Below are 16,107 nucleotides of genomic sequence, written 5' to 3'. Positions count from 1 at the left end.
AGGGTGAAGGAATTACTGCTCTTTTTTTTTTTTTTTTTTTTTTTTTAAAGATTTATTTATTTATTCATGAGAGAGAGAGAAGCAGAGGGAGAAGCAGGCTCCCAAGGAGCAGGGAGCCCGATGCGGGACTCGATCCCAGGACCCTGGGATCATGACCTGAGCCGAAGGCAGACGCTTAACCATCTGAGCCACCCAGGCGCCCAGGAATTACTGCTCTTATTTGAACTCTCTGAGTCTTACAGGAAACCTCAAGTCTTGAGTTTGGTTTAAGTTGGGTCTTAAACTGAGAGCACCTTCAGATGCTTTATAAGGGGAAGAAGGTGCCTTCAATTTGGCCTTCATGTAAATCTCACAAAACATTTTTTTCAAAAACAATGACCAGCACATATTAAAAGATAACCATACACAAAGCAGAAAGAATAGACAAAAGGAAATAAAATGCTAAAGTCTTAAGATACTGGGATTATTAGCTATAGACTATAAAATAACTATGCTTCAATGCATAAAGAAATCAAAGACAAAATTGAATATATCTTTAGGGGATAAGAAACTAAAAAGTTATACAGATGATACAAAACAGAAACCAAAAAAATATTTTTTAAGATAAAAATCCTAACAAACAGGATCAAAAATTTAGGGGATGAATTAACCAGCCCATTAGATGCACCTAAAGAAAGAAAGAATCAGTAAACTTGAAGTTATCATGTGAAAGCATCTAGATCAGTTTCAGTAATATCAATCATTCCCTGTCCCCTTTTCACCCTTTCACAAGCCCACTCCTGTTAAGCACCTCTAAATGGCCAAGGGTCCCAGACATTTCAGTGAAAAGAAGCTGCTAATAACATTTCTGAAACCTTGAAATCCCTGCAAGGGGTGCGGCAGAAGCATTTGTACCAGCTGCACCACACTCTTCCCTCTGGGAAAACTGGGAAAGCCCAGAGGAGGCGTGAGTGCTCACGGTCGGCAGCACTGAGATCTGCACAAGAAGGCCTTGAGATGTCCTATAGGTCCCAGCAACCCACCTCTAGCCCCACAGATAGTTTGTTCCAAAATGTCTGGCTGCTCCCTGCTTTTCTCCCAGGCTGCTAGGAGTGTCTAGGAAATGAAAAGTGCAAAGTGTGTTGCACTAATAGAATACAAAAGCACTTCAATGTTATATGTGAAAGTCGGTGTCTTTTACTCAACATTCTTTTGATAGATTTTTTTATCTCATCTACGTCACTGAAATACTTAATCACGTGGATTTAAAATCTTCCTTCATGTAGCTCTTTTTTTTTAATTAAAAGTATTCTTTTTTCCTCTCCCCAAAGTGGGCATTTTCTTTGTGGAACGTAGACAGTGTCCAAAGATAGCTGCCATCAATTTTTCCTTCCCTATGTGTGCATGTTGCTTCTCATAAGGAGAGGTGAAGTCTCTTCTCTTGCCCAAATCTATCCTGGCTTTGGGGCTCCCTTGGGCCAACAGAATGCGGCTGAGTTAAGTACATTCTACTCTTCTCTCTGTTTTTGTATGATTTAAAAATGATTGGATATTAAAAGTAAATAAATAACCACTGTGTTAACAGTGGGCTGAGCCTTGAGATGACTGGCATCTTCCACTTCCCCTCTGGAAGCCGGTCATGATATAAAACACTCAGCCCTCCCGACACTACTGTGTTTTGAGGAAGCCCACATCCGGCCAATCCAAAGGAGACAATTGCCCAGCAGCCCCCAGATGATCCTGCCACCCCAGCTGAGGTTACCACCATGAGAGTGAAGAACCCAGCAGATACCTCAGGCAGCAGGAAAACCATCCAGCTGAGCCCCATTCAGATTCAGAATTGTGAGAAATAATAACTAGATGTTCTAAGCCACTAAGTTTTGGGGTCACTTGTTACATAGCAACAGATGACTGAAACATCTTTGCATATGCTTTTCTTCATAATAATTGTTCTCCTGAAAAGGAAAAAGACTCTTCAAGGTTCTTCAGTGTCCACCTCAGTCTGGCTCCTGCAGATTTCTCCAGGCTTTCACTTGAGATGTCAGCCAAACTGGTCTTCTTGCTGTTTCTTAACATGTCTGTCCCAAGTACTCCCATTTGTATGATTTTACTCACTTCACCAACCCTGTCTGAAGCCTCACCTGCATTACCCCCTCTTCAGTCATACCACCACTTGGTTGGAATTTTCCACTCCTGAAGGTCTAGTAGAAGAATGACATTTTCTCCTAAGTGATTTCTGTCCTCTGAACTCTGGAATTATTCCTTGGAAAGTCTCTGTTCCCTTGTGTTTTTATTTGCATTTTAAAGTCAGTTTTGTGTCCTCATGTATAATAAGCTCCTTTGAATGCAGAGACTGAGCATATACCTGTTTATGTTTTAGCATCTAATGGAGGCCCTAGAAGACAGGCCCCTCAGAAAACACTCAGAAAGCGTGTTTTATAGATGATTATGCTGTTTTATACATTTTTTTTTCTTTCGAGCAGCACTTTGGTGGCGATTCATTGGCTCTATCTCCATTTTCAGGTGTTCTGCCGCTTTCACATTGAATTTCCATCGCTACTTCTGACATAAAAATACCACAGGTCTTTTTTTCTGAATATGAAGAATGAGTTAATAGATTTTGGTAAGAAGTAGAAAAATGAAAATCACTTAATACATTTCTTTTTTGCCAAGACAAAGAAAATGCTTTTGATTCCCTCTGCTTTTCATGTCAGAAAGTTCATACACAGTGAATCACTTCCTTGTCACTTAAACTCAAGTGTAATATGATCATGGTAGGCAATGAAAACATGTATATGAAGTCCCAAAGGCATAAAAATCCATGAGTGGAAACCGATAAAAGATTGACAGCTGTTTTCTAAGAAAGCAAAGAGCTGACAGCTGGTGTACAAAGGGTTTCTTCTGCACACCAGGGACCCTTACCTGACTCCTAATCCTCGTGCTGGCCATGGGAGTCAAAAATTTATGTTCTAGATACCAGGCTCGCTCCTGGAACACCAGCTTGGTTCCATATAACAGACAAAACTAAGGCATGGGGGAAGAGGAGAGAAATGAACAAACAGTAATATATTAGAAAAGGCAAAGTCTAAGGAGGAGGAAGAGAAATAGCGTAATATGACATTTCATTAAATCATAAAAGTTAATACTGTCTCAATGTAAATGGTCACATTTTGGATGTGCAGTATGTTTTATTTTTAAAAACTATTCTATAGAACATGTAAAGCATATATAAAAGTAGAAAGAATAGCATCGCGAACTGCCATGTGACCATTCCCCCAATTAAACAAATATTAACTCATGGTCAATCTTGCTTCATCTGCAACCTCACCCAGTTCCCCCTCATCCCAGGTTATTTAGAAGCAAAGTCCATATAAAGTATATTTTAAAACATGAATGTAGTATTTGTGTTTGCTTTCCTTCTCAATTCATGAAAGAATATTCTAAATGTACATTCTGAACATCATCTTGGTATTTTCCATTGAGCCCGATTTCATTAAACTTTCATAAAAATAGCATTCCTCATTTACATTTATTTCAACATGTTTTTCCTGTTATACCCCTGAAACCTACCCACAGAACTTCTTCATGACATCAGTGGCATCAAGCAATAATAAATGAGTTTTCCTGTATCAAGCAACAACTTTTTAATTAACTATTTATTTACTTTTTAATATCCAATCATTTTTAAATCATACAAAAACAGAGAGAAGAGTAGAATGTACTTCCACGTCTCCATCACCCAGCTGGAGCAGCTATCACTTCATGGCCGATCTTGCTTTATCTCTCCCCCCACCCCTTTCTGGATTATTGTGAAGCAGAGTTCAGTTATACCATCTCATAAGGTTTCACTGTTTATTTCTAAAAGATAATGACTCTTCGGAAGTAAGATTACATAAAGTCCACCCAAGTGACAACAACAAAACCCTCAATTCAGAGTCAAATGGAAATGGTCTGCATTGTCAGAAGACAATATGTTTTCTATGGCTCATGAGACTCAGAAATCACACAGTTTGAAGTCATGTAGACTATATAGGCTCTTCCTTCTTTTCCTGAGGTTCTGGGACATCCTTGAATTAGCATCATTATGGAGAGCCTCAACTATTCAGTCTTCCCAGAAAGGGTCACATGCTTTGTAGCTTGTCTATGAGAGATATTTAAGATTAATTATGGCTCTTTTATGACCTCGCTAATGTTCTGCTGGCTAGTGAAAGCTTCCTTTGGCCCTTTTATATAACGGCAGTAAAGATGTTAGCTGACCCTGCAGACATAGTGAGAGCAACTGAAAAATACTGTCAGACATCCTGATAACATGAATTCTTACAAAAGTAATAAATTGTATTGCTTACATGGCTAAACCGCCTCACAAGTCTCTAGGTGAACTTCCTATCAACTACAAAAGTACCTATTGTGGATTCCTAGGTATAGGAAGTTAATTTGCATCACTTCTGGGTCTACAAACCTATAAGGTCAGTGATAAGAAATCCAGAACCACAGAATGTAAGTATTTTTTGAAATAATTTAACTCATCTTCTCACTCAATCCAGAATCCTGTGTCAGCCAAGGTACAACCAAGAAACAGATGACATATTCACATTAGGATGATTCAACAAGAGCTTAATAAATTATTTTCATAAAGGGGTGGGCAAGTTGTAGGAGAGCCACAAGGGATAGTGCAGTATCCTAGAGCTAGTATATCTGGAACTGCTACTAGCTCTAGGTTTCAAGGGAGGAGGGCAGGGAGTGGCTACCAGATCCTAGAAGAGAGAGCTGTATACATAGAGACATCTTAAGAGGAGCTGCAACCTTCAGCCTAGGAACACAGAAATCCCAAGGTGACCCCACAGGGAGGCAGGCAGGGGGCACCTTATCCACACCTTATTCTCTTCGCCTCTCCAATCTCTAACTGAGGCTTCCAGTTTTCAGAAGCTAACCAGATCCAGAGGTCAAGGATCCCACTGATGCAAGTTATGCAAGTCCACTTCCTGGACCTAGAGCAGGTTGGAGAAGGGTGGAGTGAAGAGCGGGAGAGGCAAGTAGAGGATATCTGGCACAAATCCCTTCTCTAACGCCCCTGACAGATGGTGGTCCAGCCTCTAGACTACTCCTGTCCGACTCCGGCCCAAGCCCACTTGGTCCCACAGAGATCCTAACCAGCCCCTGACTGCTGACACCATTGCCAAGCTCTGTTCCAGACTGCTGGCTTTAACCAGTCTCACACCATGTTTCCTGATTATGTCTGCTCCTCCCTTTTGTTGACTCCTGAGTTGTCCTCCTGTTGTCAGTTTGTGGCTCTTGTGTATCTGATGCTCAGGGACACTTTCCTGACTTTGAACTTCTGCTTTTCTCCTTCAACACAGTTCAGACTCTCCTTAAACAACTTTCTTTACCTGTCCTGGTAAACACGGTCTTGGTTCTCAGTGGCTACCGGAACACCACATCTAGGTCCAGATACCATTAGCCCAGCCTCAGACCCTCAAACAGAACCTGAATGTCTTTCCTTTGTCTTTGTGTTCCAGAGACAGGAGCTCAAGGCATTAAGGGGCATCTGGCTCTCAAAGGAGTCTCATTGTTGGAAGAGCCATGGCATATCGAGCCACTTCTCTCTGTAGAGTAATGAATTTATGGATTGTTCAGTCTGTAGGAAAATGATCTGGTCCTGCTCATCTCCGTATGCTTAAGGTCTGGTAAAGGAGCTGACATGCTGCAAGAAACTAGCTGAAACACAATTTCCTATAACGCATAGCTATTAACCCCGTAACTTTGGCTGCCTAAGGAACAAAACAGGAGTCTATGAAAACATCCAGATAACAGCCCTTAACAAATTTAAAGATCAGTTTCACATCTCTGCTTAGTCTTTCTTCAAAATGACCAACCTTCACAGATCCTCATCTCCCAGTTACCACACGGTCTCCAGCCCTCGTGCCCTGGGGGCCTCTTCTGGATGCTAATTCTGTCTCTCAAGGTGTCTCTCAGAAAACTGAGCAGAGTACCCAAATGTTCTCTCATTACTGTAGCGTCGGCAGCACCACCACTATCCTGGACTGGGATTCTACACTTTTAAATGCAAGTTAAGATGGAATTTACTTTCATGACAGCCACATAACATTTTTTGAATAAATGAAAGCATATCATACATATTTGGTTTAACATCAAATGTTTGTTCACTTGACACTCCCAACTAAGTCTTTTTGCCCATGAGCTATTTTCAACCAACACACACATTCATATAAACATCCCTAAAGAGATGATTTAAAATTCGTTCTTTTTTTTAAAGATTTTATTTATTTATGAGAGAAAGAGTGCACTAGCTGGAGGGAAGGGGAGAGGGAGAGGAAGAAGGAGGCTCCCTGCTGTACGGAGCCTCACAACAGGGCTCCATCCCAGCACCCTGGGATCATGACCTGAGCCGAAGGCAGATACTTAACCTACTGAGCCACCCAGGCACCCAAAATTTGTTCTTTTAAAAAATAAAGTTCTTTGCTTCCCTATTATTATTATTTTTTAAGATTTTATTTATTTATTTGACATAGAGAGACACAACGAGAGAGGGAACACAAGCAGGGGGAGTGGGAGAGGGAGAAGCAGGCTTCCCACGGATCAGGGAGCCCGACGCGGGGCTTGATCCCAGGACCCTGGGATCATGACCTGAGCTGAAGGCAGACGCTTAACGACTGAGCCACCCAGGCACGCCGATTCCTTATTATTTTAAAGTACCATCTTGTTGATATGACCTGTCTCGCATCCCCAAAGTCTCTATGAATCTTGACTCAATCACCTGATATGCTTGTGTCATTTACAAATTTGTAAAATCCCATCTATATCTTTATGCAATAGAAGCCAGCTGATAGGTCTAAGTCTTCTGATTCAAGTGTCTGAGAATCTATTTAATGCGATGTCCTCTAACTCATATTTCTTTCTTTTTTTTTTTTTCTAACTCATATTTCTCTGGCTTGTCCATAAGGATATCCTGAGACTCTGGCAAAGTGTTGGCCAAAATCAAGATACACCAATTTCCCCAGATTTTCTCTTCTAGTAACCTGATTAAGAAAGGAAATGAGATTTGTTTAGCAAGGCTTAGCCATAGTAAACAGAGAGTCTCCTAGTGACTGTCTCTTTTCCAATTGCTCATAAGCTATTCTGAATACTCTTTTCTAGAATTTTAACTTAGATTTATATCAATATTAAATTCTATAGTTTCCCAAATCTATTTTCCCCCCATTTTTAAAAAATGTGCACATTTGCTCATTTCTGATTTTTTGACATCTCTCTTTTGACCTTCTTGGTTTTCAAAAGGACAACTACATGTCCTTCACAATTCAGGCAGAAAATGGGAACATTATAGGGCATGAGTTTTGCTTTCTTTTTGCCATCTCTTAGCACCAAAGCTTTCTTCCCCAACCAGAAGCCTATTTCTTCAAACTCTGAATGTAGCTAAAAATGGCCTTTTAAATCTTCATCAGATTATTTGTCAAACCTCATGTTATGCTGGGTTTCGGCCATCCTGACATTTATTAAATGCTATCCTTTTGTATTTATCCTCGGACAAGCCTCTCTTTCCCATTACCCCTCTCCTCATTGCTTATATGTAGCTACCTTAGACCTGTGCACAAGGAGCACATCCATGCTCTTAGCCTCGTTTCTTAAAATGTGTCCCAAATCACAATCTTTTGTCTGTACCCACTGTATTGTCAGAATAATAGTCTGCTGCAGGCTAACAAAAACCCTGGACACCAAAGCTTGGGTACCATGGTTGGCAATGCTTTGCACGTGATGTCACATTGCCACATTGTTACATTGTGGGGGAGAATTAAGTGTTGTTTATAGGGACTCCAGAAAAAGAAAACAACTAGAAGCCTTGTTGGGTTTTTCCTGGACTACACCCCCTGTACCTTTTCCCTCTGCTGATTTGAATCTGTATCCTTTTGTGATGTATATACAGACTTTATATATTTGGGTTCTGTGAATCCTTGTAGCAAATCATCAAACCTGAAGGTGGTCTTGGGGAGCCCTGACATAGGCCCCATTTTACATATGAAGACACAGAGGCTCAAGAAAGTTGAATTATAGAGCTAGGGTTGGAATTAAGTTTTTCAGGATTCAAAGATATTTTTCGATCAACCATAGCACCTCTACTTTCCATTAAAAAGCCAAAACAGACAACTCTTTTAAAAAAATAGAGGCCGTAGATTCTATTTTGGGCAAGATGAAGTAAAAGACTCACCCAGTCTCTCCCAGTGAATGTAACCATTACTCCGAGACAGAGTAAATGCAAAAGCTATTTGAGAAATCTAAAAAATAAACAGTAGCACAAAGATTGGGGAAGACGACCAGAATTCAAAGTACCACCAAACGGGTGGTTATTTTCATTTTTTCCCCCTGGTCCTCAAGCTGCTTATTCCTGGAGGCATATGTAGCAGACTAGGACAATTAAGTCCCAGATTTCTGGCTGGAGGATGAAAAAAAGGTAGCTCCAGGGAACCAGAAAGTATCAAGGAGATTATGGAGAAAAAGGGCTTGGGAAAGTAACCTCATAAAGTTGCTTCTAAACTGGGTCCAGCCCCCAGTGTGCATATGTGAATCTAATGCCAGTTACCTTACATAATAGGTTGAGAATTGAACCAGTATGTAGATGAGAATGTGGGTGCCAGGCCGGCACTGCCAGTGCCTGTGTGGGACAGAACAGAAGAGGACTGCAAAGGCTATGGAGACTCTGTCGACACCGGCACCGGAGTGACCCGCAGTGAACAACCAGGTACACAGGCTGCTAATGCAAACATATTAACGTTCTTCACAGCGAATGGCAAATTATACACAAAATCTAGATAAGAAATAACAGCAATTCTACACAGTCTTTCCCAGAAAATAGGAGAGAAGAAAACCCTCCCCGACTCATTTTATGAGGCCAGCATGACTATGATATCAACACCAAACAAAGACAGTACAGGAAAGAAAGAACTAGAGACAAATATTTCTCGCGGACATAGGTGTAAAAATCCCCCACAAAATGTTAATGAATTGAAATCCAGCAATATATACAAAGAATAATGTACCACGACCAAGTGGGCTTTATCCTGGGAATGCAAGGCTGGATCTAAAATGAATCATCATGGCGATGACCTTTTTGAATCTGACACCAAGAGCAAAGGAAACAAAAGCAAAAGTAAATAAGTGAGACTACATCAAACCAAAAAGCTTCTGCACAGCAAAGGAAACATCAACAAAATGAAAAGGCAACCTACCAAATGGGAAAAAATATTTGCAAATCATATATCTGGTAAGGGGTTAAGATCCAATATATATAAAGAACTCATACAGCTCAATAACAAGCCCCCCAAGCCAAAAACCAAAAACAAACCCAAATGATCAAATTAAAGGATCTAAATACACATTTTTTTCCAAAGAAGACATATAGATGGCCAACAGGCACAGGAAAAGATATTTAACATCACCAATCATCAGGGAAATGCAAATCAAAAATACAATGAAATTTCGCCTTGTACCTAGTACAATGGCTATTATCAAAGAGACAAGAGATAACAAATGCTGGTGAGAACATGGAGAAAGAAAATCCTTGTGCACTGTTGGTGGGAATGTAAATTGGCACAGCCACTCTAAAAAACACTGTGGAGGGTCCTCAAAAAAATTAAAAATAGAATTACCATAGGATCCAGCGATTCCTCTTCTGAGTATTTGTCATAAAACTTGAAAACATTAACTTGAAAAGATATTTTTACCCTATAAATGTTCCCTGCAGTGTTACTCACAATAGCTTAAGATATGGAAACAACCTAAGTGTCCACCAACCAATGAATGCATAAAGAAAATGTGGAATATACAGTCAACCTTGAACAATGTAGGGGGTTAGAGGCACTAACCTGCTGTGGAGCCCAAAATCCACATATAAGTTTTTTTCAATTTTTTAATTTAAATTCAATTTAATTAGCATGTAGTGTAATATTAGTTTCAGAGGTAAAATTTAGTGATTCATCAGTTGCATATAACACCCAGTGCTCATTACCTCAGGTGCCCTCCTTAATGCCCGTCACCCAGTTACCCCACCCTCCCACCTCCCTCCCCTCCAGCAACCCTCAGTTTGTTTCCTAGAGTTAGGAGTCTCTTATGGTTTGTCTCCTTCTCTGATTTCATTTTACTTTTCCTTCCCTTTCCCTATATTCATCTGTTTTGTTTCTAAATTCCACATATGAGTGAAATCATATGGTGTTTGTCTTTTTCTGACTGACTTATTTTGCTTAACATAATACCCTCTAGTTCTATCCACATCATTGCAAATGACAAGATTTCATATTTTTTGATGGCTGAGTAATATTCCATTATAAATATATATATGCATGTGTAATATATATATTATATATATATATAATATATACCACATCTTCTTTATCCATTCATCTACTGATGGACATCTGGGCTCTTTCCATAGTTTGGCTACTGTGGAAATTGCTGCCATAAACAGTGGGGTTCAGGTGTCCCTTCGGATCACTACATTTGTATCTTTGGGGTAAATACCTAGTTAGTGCAATTGTTGGGTCATAGGGGAGCTCTATTTTCAACTTTTTGAGGAACCTCCATACTGTTTTCCAGAGTGGCTGCACCAGCTTGCATTCCCACCAATAGTGTAAGAGGGTTCCCCTTTCTCCACATCCTCACCAACATCTGTCATTTCCTGACTTGTTAGTTTTAGCCCTTCTGACTGGTGTGAGGTGGTATCTCATTGTGGTTTTGAATTGTTTTTTTTAAATTTTATTTTATTATGTTATGTTAATCACCATACATTACATTATTAGTTTTTGCTGTAATGTTCCATGATTAGTTGTTTGCATATAACACCCAGTGCTCCGTTCAATACCTGCTCTCTTTAATACCCATCACCAGGCTAACCCATCCCCCCACCCCTCCCCTCTAAAACCCTCAGTTTGTTTCTCAGAGTCCATAGTCTCTCATGGTTCATCTCCCCTGCTGACTTCCCCCCCTTCATTTTTCCCTTCCTACTATCTTCTCTCTCTCTCTCTCTTTTTTTTTAACATATAATGTATTATTTGTTTCAGAGGTACAGGTCTGTGATTCATCAGTCTTACACAATTCACAGCGCTCACCATAGCATATACCCTCCCCAATGTCTATCACCCAGCCACCTCATCCCTTCCACCCCCCACCACTCCAGCAACCCTCAGTTTGTTTCCTGAGATTAAGAATTCCTCATATCAGTGAGGTCATATGATACATGTCTTTCTCACGGACTTATTTCGCTCAGCATACTACCCTCTAGTTCCATCCACGTCATCGCAAATGGCAAGATTTTGTGGTTTTTTGATGGCTGCATAATATTCCATTATATATATGTGTGTATATATATATATATATATATATATATATATATATATATATCTCACATCTTCTTTATCCATTCATCTGTTGATGGACATCTTGGCTCTTTCCATAGTTTGGCTATTGTGGACATTGCTGCTATAAACATTGGGGTGCATGTACCCCTTCGGATCACTACATTTGTATCTTTGGGGTAAATACCCAGTAGTGCAATTGCTGGGTCATAGGGTAGCTCTGTTTTCAACTTTTTGAGGAAACTCCATATCATTTTCCACAGTAGCTGCAGCAGCTTGCATTCCCACCAACAGTGTTGGAGGGTTCCCCCTTCTCTACAGCCTCACCAACAACTGTCCTTTCCTGACTTGTTAATTTTAGCCATTCTGACTGGTGTGAGGTGGTATCTCATTGAGGTTTTGATTTGGATTTCCCTGATGCCGAGTGATGTTGAGCACTTTTTCATGTGTCTGTTGGCCACTTGGATGTCTTTGCAGAAATGTCTGTTCATGTCTTCTGCCCATTTCTTGAGTGGATTATTTGTTCTTTGGGTGTTGAGTTGGTAAGTTCTTTATAGATTTTGAATATTAGCCCTTTATCTGATGCATCATTTGCAAATATCTTCTCCCATTCTATCTTCCCAAATATCACCTCGGATTCACTTCTCTGCACATCCTACCTTCCAGTAAGTGGTCTTTTTTCTGTTCAGAGAGTTGCTGCTATTCTTTTCTTCGATCTCCTTTGAGTTAGTAGGTGTTCAGAATGGTTTGATACCTATCTAGCTGAATTCCTGGGACCAGACGAAATTTAGGTCTCCTACTCCTCTGCTATCTTGCTACTCCCCCTCATTGGGGTTTTAATTTATATTTCCCTGATGCTGAATGATATTGAATATTTTTTCATGTGTCTGTTGGCCATTTGATGGCTTCTTTGGATAAATGTCTGTTCATGTCTTCTGCCCAATTCTTGACTGGATTATTTGTTCTTTGGGTGTTGAGTTGGATAAGTTCTTTACAGATTTTGGATACTAGCCCTTTCTCTGATATGTCATTTGCAAATATCTTCTCCCATTCTGTAGGTTGCTGTGCAAAAGCTTTTTATCTTGATGAAGTCCCAATAGTTCATTTTCCGAGTAGTTCATTTTTGCCTTTGTTTCCCTTGCCTTTGGACACATGTCTAGCAAAAAGTTGCTGTGGCCGAGGTCAAAGAGGTTGCTGCCTGTGTTCTCCTCAAGGAAAAAATCCACATATAACTTTTGACTCCCCCAAAACTTAACTACTAATAGTCTACTGTTTACTGGAAGCCTTACTAATAACCTAAGGAGTCCATGAACACTTTTTGTGTGTATTATAGGTATCATATACTGTATTACAATAAAATAAGCTAGAGGAAGGAGAATTCTATTAAGAAAATCAGAAGGAAGAAAAGACATATTCACGGTACTGTACTGTAGAAAAAATCTGTGTATAAGTGCACCCACACAGTTCAAACGCATGTTGTTCAAGGGTCAACTGTATATACAATGGGATATTATTCAGCCATAAAAAAAAAGAGAATGAAATTTTGTCATTTGCAACAGCATGGATGGACCTTGAGGGCATCATGCTAAGTGAAATAAGTCAGACAGATAAAGACAAATACAATATAATCTCATTTATATATGCGGAATCTAAAAACAAAAAACAAACCAAGCTCATAGACAAAGAGAACAGATTGGTGGTTGCTAGAGGTTGGGGATAAGGGGTGGTTAAAATGGGTGAACTGAGTCAAAAGGTACAAAGTTCCAGTTATAAAATGAATAAGTCATGGGAATGTAATGTACAGCTTGACAACTGCAGTTAATAATACTATAGAGTATATCTGAAAGGTGTTAAGGGAATAGATCTTAAAATTTCTCATCACAGGAAAAAAATTCTATAACTATGAATTTTGACAGATATTAAGTAAACTTAATGTGGCGATCATTTTGCAATATATACAAATATCAAATCATTATATGTCCACCTGAAGCTAATATAATGTTGCGTGTCCATTATGCCTTAATAAAAAGATTAAATTAAAAGTAAAAGGGGCAGGGCGCCTGGGTGGCTCAGTTGTTAAGTGTCTGCCTTCGGCTCAGGTCATGATCCCAGAGTCCTGGGATGGAGCCCCACATCGGGCTCCCTGCTCCACGGGAAGCCTGCTTCTCCCTCTCCCACTCCGCCTGCTTGTGTTCCCTCTCTCACCGTGTCTCTCTCTGTCAAATAAATAAATAAAATCTTGAAAAAAAAAGTAAAAGGGGCAAAGAACCAAAAATGTGATAGAAAAATGAGAAAAAGATGTGAACAGAAAATTCAAAAAAATAAAATATTGTCTTCAAATATATAAAGAGTATTCAAACCATAATTAGAGAAATAACAATGCTGAGATACTATCATTTATCTGATGTGCAAAAGTTATATATATATTATATATAAATATTAAATTCTCTCAGTGAGACTATGGGGAAACAAAACTCTCATATATAGCTAATGGGAATGTATATTGGTAGAACTCATCTGCAGGAAAATTTGGTAATACTTAACAAAACTATATATGTACTTACTGTTCAGTCCAGAAATCCCTAGAAATATACACTAAAGATATACCTTCAACAGTAAGAATACATATAAGATTATTCATTGTAATTGTAGCATTATTTCTAATTGAAAAATATTGGAAACAATTAAATACTTGTATATATTGTAGAATATACTGTAGAATACTTGTAGAAAAGTGATTGGGTAAAACATGGCACATCCAAACAATGGAGTACTACGTAACTGGAAAAAAGAATAAGGAAGATCTGTATGGACCAATATGGAGTGATTTGTAGGGCATATTTTTAAATAAAACAAATTTACGAAAGAAACTTTAATGTACTATCTTTCATATAATAAATAAATCACTGTAATTCATCATATTAGCAACCTAAAAACATAAAAAAATCCACTTGATCATGTTGGTTGAAGCAGAAAAAGAATTTGACAAAATTCAACATCCACTCAAGATAAAAAAAATCATTTAAAAAGATTTTATTAATTTATTTGAGAGAGAGAGAGAAAGAGTGCACGCAAGCAGGGGGGAGGGGCAGAGGGAGAAGCAGATTTCCCGCCGAGCAGGGAGCCCGATATGGGACTCCATCCCAGGCCCCGGGATCATGACCCAAGCTGAAGGCAGACGCCCAGGGGACTGAGCCACCCAGGCACCCTCAAGATTAAAATTCTTACGAAACTAGGAATAGAAGTGAAATTTCTTAACTTGATTAAGAACAGCTATGCCACACACACACACAGACACACACATGCCAAAAAAACAAAACAACAACAACAAAAAACTCTACAGTTAATATCCTACTTAATGGCAAAAAACTAAATTCTTTTTGCTTAAGATCCACAAGGCACAGATGTCTGTTTTCATCACTCTTATTCACCGGTACACTGAAAGTTTTAGTCCACGTAGAATGGCAAAACAAAAAACCCCCCCAAACAGCAACAAACAAACCAAAAGGCATACAAATTAGAAAGGAAAATATGCAAATTGGAAAGGAAAAAATAAAACTTTCCCTGTTTGCTTGCAAACATAGAAAACCTATAAGAAATATACAAAAAAAAAAATCCAAAATCTCTAGAATTAATAGTGAGCTTGCAAGATCACAGGATATAAGGTCAATACAAAAAATATCAATTGTACTCCTAGATATTAGAAATGTACTGTTAGAAACTGAAATTTAAAACAATATTTCTTTGGGGTGCCTGGGTGGCTCAGTCGGTTAAGCATCCGACTCTTGATTTTGGCTCAGGTCATGATCTCAGGGTCATGGGATGGAGCCCTGTGTCAGGCTCCATGTTCAGTGGGGAGTCTGCTAGAGGATCTTCTCCCTCTCCCTCTGTCCTCTCTCTGTCTCCCACTCAAATAAATAAATCTTTTTTAAAAAAGCAATATATCCCTTGTAATAGCTCACCCCAAAATTAAATACTTAGGCATAAATCTACAAAAACATGTACATTATCTTTATGCTGAAAACTATAAATGCCGATGGAAGAACTAATAAAATAGATTAGAAGAGCTAAATAGTACATTTGTCAATTCTCCCCGTATTAATTCATAGATTTAATGTAACTCTAATCAAATTCAGAGAATTTTTTTGTAGATATAGACAAACTAATTCTAAAAATTTATATGGAAAGGGAAAGAAACTAGAATGACTAAAACAATTTGAAAAGGAAGAATTAAGTTGGAGGAACCACCCTATTTGACTTTAAGACTTATTATAAAGTTACGGTATTCAAGATAGTATGGTATTGTCAAGGGATAGACACATAGATCAATGGAACAAAATAGAGAACCCTGAAATAGACCTATGCAAATATGCCTGAATGATTCTTGATAAAGATACAAAAATAATTAATGGAAGAAAAATTAGTCTCTCAACCAATGGTGAAGAAACAATCGGATATCAATGGTCAAAAGATAAACAAACCTGACCTAAGCCTCACACCTGTTCACAAATTAGTTCAAAGTGAATCATCGATCTAAATGTAAAGTATAAAAATCTAAAACTTTTAGGAAAAAATATAGGAGAAACCTTCCATGACCTGGGGTTAAACATTCTTAGTTCTTAGATAGAACAATAAAAGCACAATCTATCAAAGACTATTTGAGGGCGCCTGGGTGGCTCAGATGGTTAAGCGTCTGCCTTCAGCTCGGGTCATGATCCCGGGGTCCTGGGATCGAGTCCCGCATCGGGCTCCCTGCTCCTTGGGAGCC

At 39.0% G+C, this 16,107-nt stretch overlaps 1 protein-coding gene across 6 annotated transcripts in view; it reads right to left on the bottom strand.

Annotated features, from left to right (window-relative positions):
- ACOXL (acyl-CoA oxidase like) overlaps window positions 1-16,107 on the bottom strand; it is a 357,812-nt gene that overhangs the window by 24,449 nt on the left and 317,256 nt on the right. For all 6 annotated transcript variants that reach the window (XM_027621418.2, XM_027621416.2, XM_027621417.2 and 3 more), the window contains one exon: window positions 2,902-3,003. In XM_027621418.2, the coding sequence (XP_027477219.1) occupies window positions 2,902-3,003 (102 nt within the window). The remainder of the gene's footprint in view (window positions 1-2,901; window positions 3,004-16,107) is intronic.

Source organism: Zalophus californianus, chromosome 8 (assembly GCF_009762305.2).
Source record: "Zalophus californianus isolate mZalCal1 chromosome 8, mZalCal1.pri.v2, whole genome shotgun sequence".
NCBI classification, from domain to species: Eukaryota; Metazoa; Chordata; class Mammalia; order Carnivora; family Otariidae; genus Zalophus; species Zalophus californianus.
The sequence above is the reverse complement of the archived record's forward strand: the minus strand, read 5'-3'. Positions and strand labels throughout refer to the sequence as shown.